The sequence below is a fragment of the Lepidochelys olivacea genome (assembly GCF_965140295.1).
Source record: "Lepidochelys olivacea isolate rLepOli2 genome assembly, contig: Scaffold_29, whole genome shotgun sequence".
Classification (NCBI taxonomy): Eukaryota; Metazoa; Chordata; order Testudines; family Cheloniidae; genus Lepidochelys; species Lepidochelys olivacea.
The window spans coordinates 288,388-303,047 of NW_028181947.1; the positions used below are offsets into that span (position 1 = coordinate 288,388).

The following is a 14,660-nucleotide window of genomic DNA, read 5'->3' on the forward strand; positions in this document are numbered from 1 at the left end:
TGATGGGGCCAGCTGCCAGGAAGGGCGGCCCAGAGCCCTGGCCTCCCCCTGCCTAGCCCCTGAGCGAGCAGCCCCCAGACCAGCAAGTCCAGGGAGCCTCAGTTACAGTGGCCAGCTCCAGCCTGGGGCAGGGACCTGCGTCAGACATAGGGAGATCAGGATGTGTGAGTGATGGCTCCCTCTCTCCAGTCACATGCGGCTCTCCCCAGCTGCCCCAGCAAGCTAGCGGTGGCCACACGGCCTCCCTTGGCTGGCCGGCTGGTCCAGCGCTGGCTCTGGCCTCTCCTCTGAACTGCCTGCCCCATCCCGTTTCCAGCAGCTCAGCACCATCTGCATCACTCGTCGCAGGGCAGCACCTGCTGCGGTGTCTGTGGCTGGGGCACTGGCCCGGGGCCGGCAGGGCGGCCGAGGTGCTGGGCCCGTGGCAGGAGGGGCCGTCTCAGTTGTGGTGCGGTCAGGGCTGGAGGACCTGGCCCTGGCTGGAGCCTGCTGGCCGGGCCGTGTCTGTGGCAGAAGGCGGCGTGGTCTGAGCTGTGGTGGGTGCGTGGGCCCAGGCCAGCCGTTGGCAGCGCAGCCATAGGGCCTGGCCCCGAGCCGGGCGCTGGCGGCTGCCCGTGTTTCACACAGCGGGTGGTGCTGGCTGGCAGGGCTCTGGCTGTGCTGGGTCAGTTCCTTGGCAGAACCGGAGCCTGCGGGGTCACCCTGGGCCTGGCAGGCCACAGGCTGCCCCCAGCCCTGCCTGGGATGAAGAGTTAGATCAGGCCCCAGCCCCACAAGCCTCTGCCCAGTTACCCTGTGTGCCCAGCCCATGCCCAGCGCCCCAGGGGGGATGAGAGGCCCTGAGCCAGGGTGCGGATGCTGCAGGGTTGAAACACGGTGTAAGGCCGGTCAATGCACCCCACGGAGAGCAGACCTGCTTCCCAGGGACAGGCCTGCGTCCCCCCAGCCCCACTCCACATGCTGCCCCAGCTGGTGAGGGTCCCCCAGAGCTGGCCCCTCACAGACGCCCCTTCCCAGCATGTTGCCAGTCACCCCGCACTGCCCATGGGAGCCAGGCCCCGCCCCGGGACCTCAGGGGGATCCTGCCCGGAGAAGCCAGGGCCACCCCGTCGTGGGGACAGCGCTGGGCTCAGTGCCGGGGGTGGCCCCGAGCGCGGGAAGCTGAAGAGCTCTGCAGGATGCGTGAGGCCAGAGCGGATGTTACAGCCCAGGCCCCACGCGGGGTCCACGGACAGTTCGGGGCTCGGGGTGGGGGAGTTGTGGGGGCAGAGGAAAAATGGGAACTGAGTTGATCGTTGGGGGACAACAGGCCAGGCCAGGCCAGGGGGCAGCGTGGGTGGTTTGCAGGGGATGGGCCGTGGGGGAGACAGGACTGTGGGCTTGTATGAGAAGGGGGGTGAAAGTATTTTGGGGTGAGGGCTGAGGGGAGGGGGTTAAAGTGGGACTGAGAGGGGGAAATGGAGGTAGAGGGGGTGTGATATGGCCTGGGGTACAACCTGGACTTGCAATTGCTGTACCCCCTTAACTCTCTAGCCCAGGGCACCTCTCCCACGACTCTGCCAGTGACCAGCAGTCCCTCCAGCCCTGGCTCTCCCCCAGCCATTAGCCTGTGTCCATACAACCCGCACAGTTACACACAGGCTCTGCCGGCCCCTCCTGCACGGTGTAGAGGGAGACACCCGCACATCCCGCAGCCCCAGCCTGGCCCCCCAGGAATGTGCCTCTTGCACAGCTCCAGACCCCCCTGGATCAGCGTAAGCTCGTTAATTAGTTCATCATACCATCAACGGGTACGAACACGCACCAGCGTTTGTAACCAGAGTAATTCCCCAAACTTCAGTCGAAACCACACTGGCTGAGATAAAACATTAAAATAACAACATTAACTGCAGAAAGAGAGATGTGAAGGGCTTGTAAGTGGTATAAGCACAGAAGTTCAGAGTTGGTTACAAAAAGAAATAAAAGATAAAACCACAGTCTAATTTCTTTGAACTTTATCCAGCTGAGTCAAATTTGGAGCAATAAGGTTTCTCTTCCCCAAAAACCGACAGCAGCCGGTGCTAACTGGAAAGCTTTTCCCGTTAGGACCCCCCCCAGTTCAAATGATTCTTTGTCTTTCAAACGACCCTGTTGCCTTCAGTGAGCGGGCGGGGGAGGAGAGGTGCCGTGGTGATGCCAGTGTCCCTGAGTTTATACTTTTCTCCAGGTGGGCTGCCCAGCCACCATGTACGTCCCAGTTCACCTGTGTCCCCCATCGTGGTCCAGCAACAGCACCCGCTCTCAGCCGTCACCTCTCTTGGGTGGGGATCTGCATGGCTCTCCCTCCTGACCGGCGTATTTCCAGGCTGCCCAGCACCCTGCCTACGCCGTGAGCTCCCCAGGAGAGTCGGACCGCCTGGCCACCAGCGGCTCTGCTTTGCTTTTCTCCTCAGAGACGGTAACCGGTGCAGGCCAGGTACCACCCAGCCCTTCTACGCCGGCCCCTTTATTCTGGAGGTAAAAGCATTCGAGAGAAAACACATTAAAACAACCAAAGTATCTACACGCGGGCTAATCAACTTACCAGGCATCACCCCTCCTCCCCACCTCCCCAAGGGCTCTGGTCTGCGTCAGTCCTTCCAGCTCTTCACTAAGGTACGCTCAAGCCTAGAAGAGCCACTTTCATCCTACCTCTCTTCAGGGGGCTGGGGAAGTGGAGAGAGTGGGAAATCACCAGCAGGAAAACAAAGGAACCAGGGGTTTTTGATGGGATGTAAAAACTCAGGAGACTCACTGGGACAGGAAGAGGCAGCTTTGAGCAGGAAAGAGGATGGGCATAGACCAGCTAGGGCCAGAGACGGCTTGTGGGGCTAGAGAAGACTCCAGGATTCAGAAGAAAAACCATCCCACGTGCCCCCAGAGGACTCTGACTCCAGCCCAAGGAATGCTCCAGAGTGGTGAGGAAACTGAGGCAGGGAAACACATGTACGGTTTATTGCTTTGGTCTAGATCTGTGTTTCTCACGCTGCTAAATATGGAGTGTGCAAATCTGTGTGCCCTGGCTTTCACTATCGCTTGTCCCTTGGAGTGGGGACAGCTGTCTCCTGGGTGTCCCCGCGTGGCCAGGAGTCACGCTGCATCTCCTGCCTCAGTTTCCCCCTCTTCAGGGCCCCTTTAAGAACTCACCCAGTTCAAATAGAAGTTCAAACAAACCCCACAAGGGATCCCATTTATTTAGTCTTCCAGGCCCCTCAGCCCCAACCCCAGGTCAGTCTCTCCCCCAGCAGCCCAAAGTATTTGAAAAACAAAGCACAAACTCCTACAGTCTTTATACCCCTCTCAGCTGGGCCCAGCCCCCTCCTCCCCAAGGGTGTGTCTGTCAGACTCTGCCCTGCTTCTTGGCCAGGGTCTCTGCCAGGCCCCCTGCCTGGAGAGCTTCCCCCCCAGCCCAAGGCAAGCCTCCCTGTTATGCTGCTTAAGAGGGAAACTGTAACCCCAGAGCGCCCACCCAGCGGGAGTTCTGGCGACGGTGTGTTTGAGATACAGGGGGAGGAAGTGGGGTTTGGGGGGGCATCACTGATCCCGGGGCTAGGCAGCGAGAGCACAGGGTCAGAGCTCTCGGGGGGGGTGCAAGGCAGAGGATCTGCACCCCACAAGTAGGCAAAGAGAGCCCAAGCCCTGGGCTGTGGCTGGACTCTGGTCAGACTCTGGAGGCTTAAAGCACACGGGGCCCAGGGAAGTGGGTCACCCACACAACAGCCAGGAAAGGTGCAGCCAGGAAGCGCTCTCACAAGGGGTGCGTGTGTGCAACACACCATGTTGAGTCCCCACCAGCTGGGGTAACCACCTGCGTTAGGCTGTAGCCCCCGACGGCAGGGGTTTGTCCTGTCCTCTGGGGCAGCTGCCCTGGCCGCTGTCAAGGGGAAGGTGCTGCGCTAGAGGGGCCCTGGCCTGCTCCAGTTGGGAAATTCCTAACTTCCTGTACGAGTTGCAGGCTTTTCAAGACGAAAGATCAGACCTGTGACCTGCAGCTCCCTGCTGCGTCTCTCCACTGGGGTCCGTAGGATGACGTGTCCCACCCGGCAGACGTACTCTGCCCCCTGGTCTCTCTGCACCGAGGAGGTGAAGCGGAGTCTTGTCTCCTGCTGGAAGCTTTTCCCGTCCTGTGTGTGGGGAGCTCCGGGCTCGATTCTGTACTCGGCCGAGTTCAGTATACGAACAGCCGCCCCAGCCCCCCTGTTCCTCCTGAGCCAGGTCACACACAGCACCCCAGGGAAATGCCCCACCATGCGGCAGCTCAGGGTGATTTCCTCCCCCGCCGTCACTGACTCGGGTTGGGAGATTTCCGACACCTCCGGGGGCCGCAGGAGACCTGGGGAATGAAACATCCAGAGACAGTTACAGGCCCCGCAAGGGGGAGATGGGGCCTGGTGAGGGCTGCTTCCCCCTCCCTTCAGGCGGGAGAGATCTGACCCCTCTGTGGGGCTGTTACCCCATAAAATCACCCCCGGGTGTGACTCTGTTACACCCCGACCCATCGGCGTCTCCAGCTGGAAAGGGGGACAAGGAATATTAGCTCCCAAACCTCATTCATCCCTCAGGGACCCTGCGGGGGCAGCGATTCCTGCTCATTCCCCGTCCAACCCCAAGAGGCCCCCCTCACCTGTGTCCCCGGCTCTGATCTCTCTCTCGATCGGGGGGCTTTGAGGGGTTTGCTGAACGGACACGGTGACTGTAAATTCCGGACGGGTGATTTGGTCACTAGGGATTCTCCAGATGCTGGTAGCGCTGAACGTGAGATCCGGGTTCTGGCTGCAGTCGGTTGGTTCACACTTTTCCCAGGCTTTCCCATCACAGCGCCACTGGATCTCGTGAATCCCCCTGGGGTAAAAGTTCTGGATCTGGACGGCAAACGGCACCTCCTCCCGGGGCTCCCACTCCGGTAACACCTGGATCTCGGACACCTACGGCCGGGCTGGGGGCAGACAGCAGTGAGAATGGGGCTGGGGTTTTAGCCCAAGCAGGATCCCCTGCAGGTGAACCCCCTTCCTGAAGAGTTACTCTGCTCTGCATGTCTGGTTCACTCTCCTTAGAACGGCTGGAGACCCTGCGATGCGCTCAGTGACATACAGGCCTGTGTGTGGACGCAGGGTCTGAGCCAGCTCTGCTCTGCCAGCTGGCGATGAACTGGGGCACGAGACCCCGGATCAGGCCGTATTTCCACAGACGCCCCTACTCTGCCACAGTGACCCGTTCGGGCTGCTGTGGGTTACTCTTCAGTTTAGTCTGGGCTGTGGGGCACTGAAGTGTTGTCAGGCTGACTGTGAGCACAGGGCAGCAGAGCTGTGCGTAATGTCTCCTAAGGGGACAGGGGGCACCCTGGCAGGACCCAATCTGTGAGCGGGAGAGAATTATGCCGAATGGAAAGGAAAGACTTTGGGGAGTTGGATCAGATTAGCAGGATTTGAAGGGTTTGACCTGTTTGCTCCCTTTTGGAAGCTAGAACTGATGTGATGGGAGTCGTGGTTCTTCCCCGCTGTAGTTGGCATCTGCCGATCCCTGCAACTGAACCCTAAGCGCTGGGCTAGGGGAAGGAACCTCAGAACAGGGGGCAGAGGTGGAGGATTCACCCAACCAGCCCCCCGGGTTAGAAGCAATCCCACCCTGGACTCTGGGATGTTGCTGCTCTTGGACAACAAACCATGAGTGGGGTGTCATGGAGAGAAAGGGGGAGCAGCAAGTTACAGGGACATTCACCCTTTATATTTAACATTCCCTCAGTTTCCCGCCTTGCAAAGGGCACCACCCAGCAATCTGTGGGGTGGGTGTTTGCATAGGGTTTGCAGGCTTTGGACTCCTTGTTGTGGTGTTTTACCAAATGAATGGTGAGTTCCCTCTCCCTTGTAATGAGGGTTTGTTAGACACTCTCAGTGCTTGCGAGTGGGAAAATATTCCCTCATAGAGGCACCCAGGGGTGGGGTTTGGTTTTCCTGAATTACTGGGTGGGGGCTTGTCACAGAGTCCCTGGGCGATGCTCTGGAACTGTTTCCAGCGAAGCCAGGCAGGACTCTGGGGAAGTCTCCTTTCTATGAGCAGCCTGTCTGCAGGACACACAGCTCACCCGGCTTCCCCCTTCCTGGGTCTGACCTCGGAGCATTCAGCCTCCTCTGCCCCTCCGGGTGCTTCCCCCAGCGAGTCCGCCCAGGCGGGGTTCCGGGGAAGCCAGAGGGTCCTGCCCCACAACTCCGCAGTCAGACAGGACTCTCAGCCAGCCAGTAAAACAGGAGGTTTATTAGACGACAGGAACATGGTCTAACACAGAGCTTGTAGGTACAGAGAACAGGACCCCTCAGTCAGATCCATCTTGGGGGGTAGGGAGCCCAGATCCCAGCCTGGGCCTCCCTCCACGTCCCCAGCCAGCTCTAAACTGAAACTCCCTCCAGCCCCTCCTCTGACCTTTGGCTCCTTTCCCAGGACAAAGGTGTCACCTGGTCACACCCCCCTCCGGGGTCTCAGGTTACACAGCTGCAAATAGCTGGGCAGTCTCACCTGCCCTGAGGGCCTCAGCAAAATCACACACCCAATTCCCACCACCTAAGTATTGGTGCAGTACCCAGGGAAAGTAAGGTCCACACAGTATTCAGAGAAAACATTCAGAACATTCCCACTTCATCACATAGTGATCAACGGCTCCATGTCTAGTTGGCAGCTGGTATCAAGCGGAGTGCCCCAGGGGTCAGTCCTGGGGCTGTTTTTTTTCAGTATCTTCATCAATGAGCTGTATGATGGGATGGATTGCACCCTCAGCAAGTTCACAGATGACACTAAGTTGCAGGGAGAGTTAGATACGCTGGGGGGTAGGGATAGGGTCCAGAGGGACCTAGACAAATTGGAGGATTGGGCCAAAAGAAATCTGATGAGGTTCAACAAGGACAAGTGCAGAGTCCTGCCCTTAGGAAGAAAGAATCCCATGCACTGCTACAGGCCGGGGACTTACTGGCTAGGCAGCAGTTCTGCAGAAAAGGACCTGGGGTTACAGTGGACGAGAAGCTGGATATGAGTCAGCAGGGTGCCCTCATTGCCAAGAAGGCCAATGGCATATCGGGCTGCATTAGAAGGAGCATTGCCAGCAGATCAAGGGAAGTGATTATTCCCTTCTATGTGGCACTGGTGAGGCCACATCTGGAGTATTGCATCCAGTTTTGGTCCCCCTGTCATGCGGTCCCCGGGCGATGCTCTGGAACTGCTCCCCATGAAGCCAGTCAGGACACTGGGGCAGTCTCCTTTCTGTGAGCAGCCTGTCTTCAGGACACACAGCTCACACGGCTTCCACCTTCCTGGGTCTGACCTTGGAGCATTCAGCCTCCTCTCCCCCTCCATGCGCTTCCCCCAGCGAGTCCACTCAGACAGGGCTCCTGGGGAAGCCAGAGGGTCCTGCACCCCAACTTCGCAGTCAGACGTGACTCTCAGCCAGCCAGTAAAACAGAAGGTTTATTAGATGACAGGAACATGGTCTAAAACAGAGCTTGCAGGTGCAGAGAACAGGACCCCTCAGCTGGGTCCATTTTGGGGGGCAGTGAGCCAGACAACCACGTCTGCCCTTCACTCCATGTCCCAGCCAGCCCCAAACTGAAACTCCCCCCAGCCCCTCCTCCTCTGGGCTTTGTCCCTGTCCTGGGCCAGGAGGTCACCGGATTCCTTTGTTCTCCAACCCTTTAGCTCTCACCTTGCAGGGGGGGAAGGGCCCAGGCCATCAGTGGCCAGGAAACAGGGTGTCGGCTATTCTCTGTGTCCAGACTCCTGCACACACATGCCCTCTAGGGCTCTGCAATGATCATACACCCTTACCCCACCCCCTAGATACTTAAGAACTGCCTAGGGGAAACTGAGGCACCCCCACACTATTCAGAGGAAACATTAAGAACAGTCCCACTTCGTCACATCTCTCCCCCCTTCGAGATCGAACTGAGCGGGGTCACTTTAGCTGGTGACCTGGGGAAGTTCGAAGCCACCAACGTTCCCATGGATGCCCCAGCATCTCCCCCATTCCTTGGTAGCAGTTACACCAGGCCCTTCCAGTTTCACGCCCTCCCTTAGGTCAGGGGTGGTCGATAGCACTCGCAGGCCGCATGTGGGAAGGTTTATGCGGCCTGCCCTTTGGCCACCCCAAAACCCCAGGGGGTCAAACTGGGATTGGGTCTTCTCCCCAACAAGCTGGCCAAACACAGCCACTTGGTTATAGGACTGTTTAACTTTCTTAACAGCTTTCACTTCATCTGAGACCTTCTCAAAGCTCTCCACACTGGCTCTTTCAACAGGACAGTCAGTGGATCCATTCACAACAGAAAATTTCTGACTGCTAGGAACTGAAACTTTCTTGATTAAATCCTTTTCACACCCTTCAGTTGCTGTAAACTGCTTCCAAAGACTCCACGAGGATTCCTTTCCCTAGGGCTTTTCTATGCAACAATTCACCCCTCACAGAAATTCTGCTCTTACCCTCTTTACCTAGGGCTTACTCTAGAGGAACACTTTCCTGAGCAACAAAAGACTCTTTCTGGGTCTCCCTTACATCCAGAATCACCTCTGGCCCATCCAGCGGATTCCTACACAATCCCCTTCCAGGCAAACTGACAGACTTCCTAGATAAAAGGTCAGAAGCATTCTCCTTCCCTTTGCCACACACAAGTTCAGGAATCTTTTCCTTCTTGCTACAGGTTTCCACACCCTCAGTAGGTAACACAATCACACACCTTCATGCTCTCCTTGTGCCCTGGCTAGGATCTCACCCTGATTAGACAGAGTTGCTCCACCCTTTCCAACAACACACTAGCAACAGGCAAAATACAGGCACCAGAATTGTCTGGTCTCTGGGATTTTACATAGACACTAACTGGATGCGACCTAGTTACAGGGCCATTCTCCTGAGCAGACCCAAACTTAGGACCCTTCCCTTCCTGGGCTTTAACTGAATCCAGAACCAGCTCTGAGACAACTGCACGACCCTCAACCGTCACAGGCTGAAAGGCCCCTTCTGTCTGCTCCACAGACAAAGAAGAGCCAGACACACTTTCTCCTTTCCCAGACACACAGCTTGGGATCTCATTCCCCTGGTCCCAGCACACAAGGCTGGTCACAGACAACTGCTTGGAGATCAGGGTAGCTCCCTCCACAGGCAAGTCAATACCCCTGACAGACACAGGCACGTTTCCTTCACTGTCCCAATTCTCCACCCAGCTAACTGGTAAGGTCCAGGGACACTCATCTTCCACTCTCCTCGCCTTCCCACCCTGCTGACTAGACACAGCCATCAGCTCACAAGGCTGCCTAGGCTCATCCAGACTTTCCTTACCAAGCACCTTGCCACTCCCCACAGATCCCCTGCCCTGCCTGTGTCTCCCCCCACTCAGCTGGGGTCTCAGCTCCCCCCTTGCTCAGCGCTGCCCTTGCTGTCCCAGTGGGGGCAGGCGGGGAGCTTGCTGCTTTCCTCACGGCATCAGAGCCAGCCTGAGCCCCTTCTCCAGTGTGCAATGGGGCAGGGAGCATCTCTCTGTCCCACCCAGCCCCAGGGGTCCGGTTACAGGCAGGCAGGTAGCCTGAGCCTAGCCGCTCCTCCCCCCTGCCAGCCAGATCATCTGCATTTTCACTGACCATTTCCCTCTCCCCCGATTGGTTCCCTAGATTCAAATTCAAACCCTTGGCAGTTACAGGAGTAAGGCCTGGATCCTGTCCCAAAGAGACACAGTCCCCCCACAACAGGGTCACGCAGCTGGTGTCCTGGAGAACCCCAACGGCCAGCCAGCCCCACCCCTCCTGGGTCTGCACAGGGACCTGGGCCATAGACAGGGCGAGGGGCTTCGTCCCTGGGACCCTCACCCAGCTCACCCAGCCCCTCAGCATCTGAGGCTGCACCACCCAAGGCCTGACACCAGTTCTCTCTGTCCCAGGATCTCGCCACCCCAGGAATGTCTCCCCATTGACCATCCCCTCCCGTTCCCACTGTGGGTCCGAGGGGCCTGGCCCCAGGAAACTCCACACAGACATATAGGTTGGGATCAGGAGTGGGAACCTGTCCACCTCCCCACCCATCTGGCTGACGGAGTCTACGGCCTTGGGACCCAGCAAGGGAGCTAGACACCGGGGCTTTTCCGCATGGTCCCCCTGGTTCAAATCTCCAGCCTGCTCAAAGGCAGTGAGGTGGCATCCACATCCCCCCCTCCTTAACCAGGGGCAGCAATTTAGTCTCAAGGTTCCCTGCGGAACTGGCCCCCCGGGGTCTATCCCCACTCACCCCTGGGGGGTCCTCTAGGCCTCTCCGCTCCCCCACCGCCAGTTCATGCTGCTGCCGCTTCTGCAGCTCTTTCTCGGGCTCTCGCTGTCTCCCACAGTCCTCTTGCTCTCTTGGACTCAGCTCCAACCCATCCATCTCCGATCCCCCCACGGGGAACCCGATCGTGAAGACCCCCGTCTGGTCGGGGACAGGAGTCTTGGGGATGCCTGGCTCCCGCTCCAGCTGCTCCCAGATCCTGCTATCGCCCCATTTGGGTCAGGAATCTGTTCCTTAGAGCGGTCATCCTCCTCCAGCTGCACGATGAACTCTGCTTTGGTGAACTTTCCAATGCTCAACCCTCTCTTTCTGCACCGGGTTACAATGTCCTTCTTAAGGAGACGGAGGACTTGTGGCACCTTAGAGACTAACCAATTTATTAGAGCATAAGCTTTCGTGAGCTACAGCTCACTTCCTCAGATGCATATCGTGGAAACTTAAGGAGACGATGACAGACCATCCCAAATTGTTGTGGACTCACAGGCCTGTGTGCTCTCAGCTCCCCACGGTTTCCAGGGAGAACCCCTAGTGTGCCAGCCCTTCTTGAGGTCACCACCTCTTTGCCAGGGTCGAGCTGCAGACTCCTCCGCCCCTGGGACCGCTCGCTGCAATCCCCCGGGGGACCCTGTTACTGCAAAAGTCCTTCTCTCTGGTCACACACTTCCAGGAGTTAACCGCCCCCTGAAACCGTCTCTCTCTGAATCTTCAGCACGCCTGGTCCCCATCAATCCCCCTTCGTTTTACTGCTCCCCAGTCACTTACTGCAGGAAGCCCAATCCACGGGGTGCAGTACATCCCACTTCTGCCACCAGTTGTCACGGAGTCCCTGGGCGATGCTCTGGAACTGCTCCCCATGAAGCCAGTCAGGACTCTGGGGAAGTCTCCTTTCTGTGAGCAGCCTGTCTTCAGGACACAAAGCTCACAAGGCTTCCACCTTCCTGGGTCTGACCTTGGAGCATTCAGCCTCCTCTGCCCCTCCATGTGCTTCCCCCAGCGAGTCCGCTCAGGCAGGGCTCCTGGGGAAGCCAGGGGGTCCTGCACCCCAACTTCGCAGTCACACATGACTCTCAGCCAGCCAGTAAAACAGAGGTTTATTAGATGACAGGAACATGGTCTAAAACAGAGCTTGCAGGTGCGGAGAACAGGACCCCTCAGCTGGGTCCATTTTGGGGGGCAGTGAGCCAGACAACCACGTCTGCCCTTCACTCCTTGTCCCAGCCAGCCCCCAACTGAAACTCCCTCCAGGCCCCCCTCCTCTGGGCTTTGTTCCTTTCCCGGGCCAGGAGGTCACCTGATTCCTTTGTTCTCCAACCCTTTAGCTCTCACCTTGCAGGGGGGAAGGGCCCAGGCCATCAATTGCCAGGAAACAGGGTGTCGGCCATTCTCTGTGTCCAGACTCCTGCACACACCTGCCCTCTAGGGCTCTGCAACGATCATACACCCTTACCCCACCCCCTAGAGACTTAAGAACTGCCTAGGGGAAACTGAGGCACCCCACACTATTCAGAGGAAACATTAAGAACAGTCCCACTTCGTCACACCCCCCAGCAACGGACGGCGGAATACGGCCCAGCTGGGCTAGCAAAGCACAGACGTGGCAACGTTCGCCCGCGCCCCTAGGCCCGTGCCTCCTGGGCCTCACTGGAAATCCAGCCCTGCCCAGGGTACAAAGAGTCCCCGTCCGCCCCCTAGTGCAGGAGCTGCGGCTGTGGCGTGCTGTGTCCCCCGGCTGCAGGGGCAGAGCAGCCCTCTGCAGCCACCCTCAGCAGCGACTTCAGCCCTGAGCTGGGCCTGGTCAGAGCAGCGATTCCTACAGAGGCTGCTGCTGTTTCAGTTCCCCCGGCAGAGAGAGGCTCAGCCGCAGGCTGCAGACCACGTGGGGCGGCCAGGCTGCACTCTGGGGCTGGGGTTTGTGGGGGCGAGAGCTGCTGGCTGCAGGCCCTGCACCATTCGGTGGGGCTGGATCGTTGCGCCAGGGCTGGCATCGCCCCGTGGATCCTGTGCACTGTCTGCTCAATATGGCTCAGGTGGTGCCCGTCTGGGGGAGCGAGAGCTGCTGGGCTCCCTGGGCTCCCAAAGAGCCTCCGCGCGTCCCGGGCCCTTCATCTCACAGCCGCAGAGCTGGGAGCTTCGGGTGCCCCCTCTCCTTTCCAGGGCACAGGCTGCCGGCGGACTGCCTGGGGGTTCCCTCCACAGCCACTGCTCTCCGTCCCCCAGCCAACTCTGCACGGGGACAAGGCAGGGGACCCTGAGGACAAGAGGGCCCCAGAGCGGAGGGGATGGTGCCCTGCGGCCGACCAGCCATCAAAGGGGTCAGGGGGCTCCGTCCTTCCCTGCCAGCCCAAGGGTTCACCGTGAGCACGGGTCCCCAGCCACATCCTGTCCCTGGGACCCAGACCTCACGTCCCTCCGACGGTGCCACAGACTGTCACTCCCAGCACACCCTGGCATGCAGGATCAGCAGGATGGCTGCCACGACACCCAGGGGGCCACAGGCTGCCCAGTGCCGCACCCCGGATCCTGGAGAGGGAACAGAAGGGAGCATGTGTGGGTTCCTGCAGAGGAGGCAACAATGGGCTGCTAGAGGTCCCCCATCATCCATTCCCCTCCTTCGTTCCTCCCCCTCCTTTCCTCCATGCTCCCTCTCCCCTTTCTCCTTCCCTCCATCCTCCCCCTGCTCTCCCTGCCCTTCCCCCTTCCCTCCATGTCCCGGCTCCCCTGTCCCCCAGGGGTCACATGGATGGGGGGGTACCTGGCCCCTCCCCCAGGATGCTGAGTTCGGTCCCGTTGCCGGCGTGGCTGCTGGTGGCCGAGGTCCAGATGAAGCAGCGGTAGAGCCCGGCGTCGTGCCGGGTGAGGTTGGCCAGGCGCAGGGACGCGTCCCGCTGGTGCCGAAAGCGACCCGAGTCCAGGGCAATGCGGCCGTGCAGCTCAGTCACCTGGCTGGACGGGGGGTAGATCTGCACCTCCCCACTGCCGCCAGGTGCTCTCCGCACCCAGGTCACCGCCAGCTTGGAGGCCTTTGGGGTGGCGGAGAAGGTGCAGTTCAGGAGCATGGAGCCCCCCGGTGAGGCCCTCAGCTCTGGTGGCTGGTACACCCAGACCTCTTGGCCGGGAGGAGAGAGACATAGAGCGGAGCAGGAGAGGCTGCGACCCTCCCGCAATCTCTGGACCCCCACTGCTGGGAACCCTCCCCCCTTCCCAGGCTCCCTGCTGCTGGAGACCTTCCCTGACCCTGCCCTTCCCCAGTTCCCCCAACTCTGCTGCCAGGGTCTCTCCCCAACCTCCCATCCCTCCCCCTGCTGCCAGGAGCACCCCTCCCCTTCTCACATGGCATGTTCCCCAGGCTGCCCCCCTCCCCGGGAACCTCCCCCACTCCCCATCCCTGGCCTGCTCTCCCCACACCACCCACCTCCCCCTCAGGATCCCCTGAAATCAGCCCCCTCATGGTACCTGACCCTTGCAGCAGGAGGCAACGTTGGAGGACCAGCCAGATGGGCAGCTTGCGACACATCCTGGGCTGGTAACAAACCCTGGGACGGCGAATCCCTGGGGCGGCCGCCACCGGGTCTCCGAGGGCTCCAGGCTCTCGCAGGGCAGGGAGAGGCCCCGGCAGATTTTGTGCTCACACCTGGTTGGTTCCAGCAGCGAGAGCTGTAGCCTTGGACAGGCCTCAGAGAGACCAGCCTGTGGTGCCCACCCTGGGTGCAGGGCCTGCCCACTGTGCCAAGGGCACCAGGGAACAGAGATGTCCTGCAGCTGCCCTACAGAGCCAAGTCCCCAGCTGGGGAGAGCCTGGTGCGACCATCTCTGGGCGCTGCGTCCCGGGCTGGGCTCTGCAGCTCACAGACGGGGACACGCCGGGAAGGGGTTGGCAAAGGGCGACAGCCGTGACCTGGGGGCAGCAAAGGGCGGCCTGACAGAGCCTGGTGGAGTTGGAGCCGCTCCGATCAGCCACACGAAGCGGTGGGGGGCACCGGCCCGGGGAGGGGATTCCTGAGAGCAGAGCCCTCGGCGGCCAGCAGAGCAGGGCAGAGTGTTTGGCCAGGAGGGGAATGAGCCAACAGAGTCGCTCACCTAGAGCCGGCGCAGATTCTCCATCAGCCCCTTACAGCACCCCAGGCTTTCGCACATGGGGGCTCCAGTCAGCTCACCAGGACGACGCCAAATCCTGTTGCCTCCCCCGGGCCGAGCCCCCGGGAGTTGCGGCTCTGAGCCAGCCTGACCGAGAGCCTCGTTCCGCGGCGTCTGGTGCGGGACGGGCCCCTCCGGCAGAGCGCAGAACGCGCCATCCCCACCCGCCCCCGAGGAGTGGGTTCCCTCTGCCAGCGAGTGACAGCTGGAAGTGACACCA

The 14,660-nt window shown here is 59.8% G+C and overlaps 1 protein-coding gene across 1 annotated transcript; it reads right to left on the reverse strand.

Moving 5' to 3' along the window:
• Nucleotides 1–1,977: 1,977 nt before the first annotated feature.
• On the reverse strand, nucleotides 1,978–14,598 carry LOC311514201 (tyrosine-protein phosphatase non-receptor type substrate 1-like; the record flags this gene model as incomplete). The annotated part of the gene is made up of 6 exons (XM_084652605.1): nucleotides 1,978–2,490; nucleotides 3,998–4,351; nucleotides 4,643–4,943; nucleotides 12,750–12,826; nucleotides 13,059–13,326; nucleotides 14,461–14,598. 6 exons carry the CDS (start codon nucleotides 14,596–14,598, stop codon nucleotides 2,486–2,488), a joined length of 1,143 nt encoding a protein of 380 aa, XP_084508731.1. The 3' UTR covers nucleotides 1,978–2,485.
• Nucleotides 14,599–14,660: the final 62 nt, after the last annotated feature.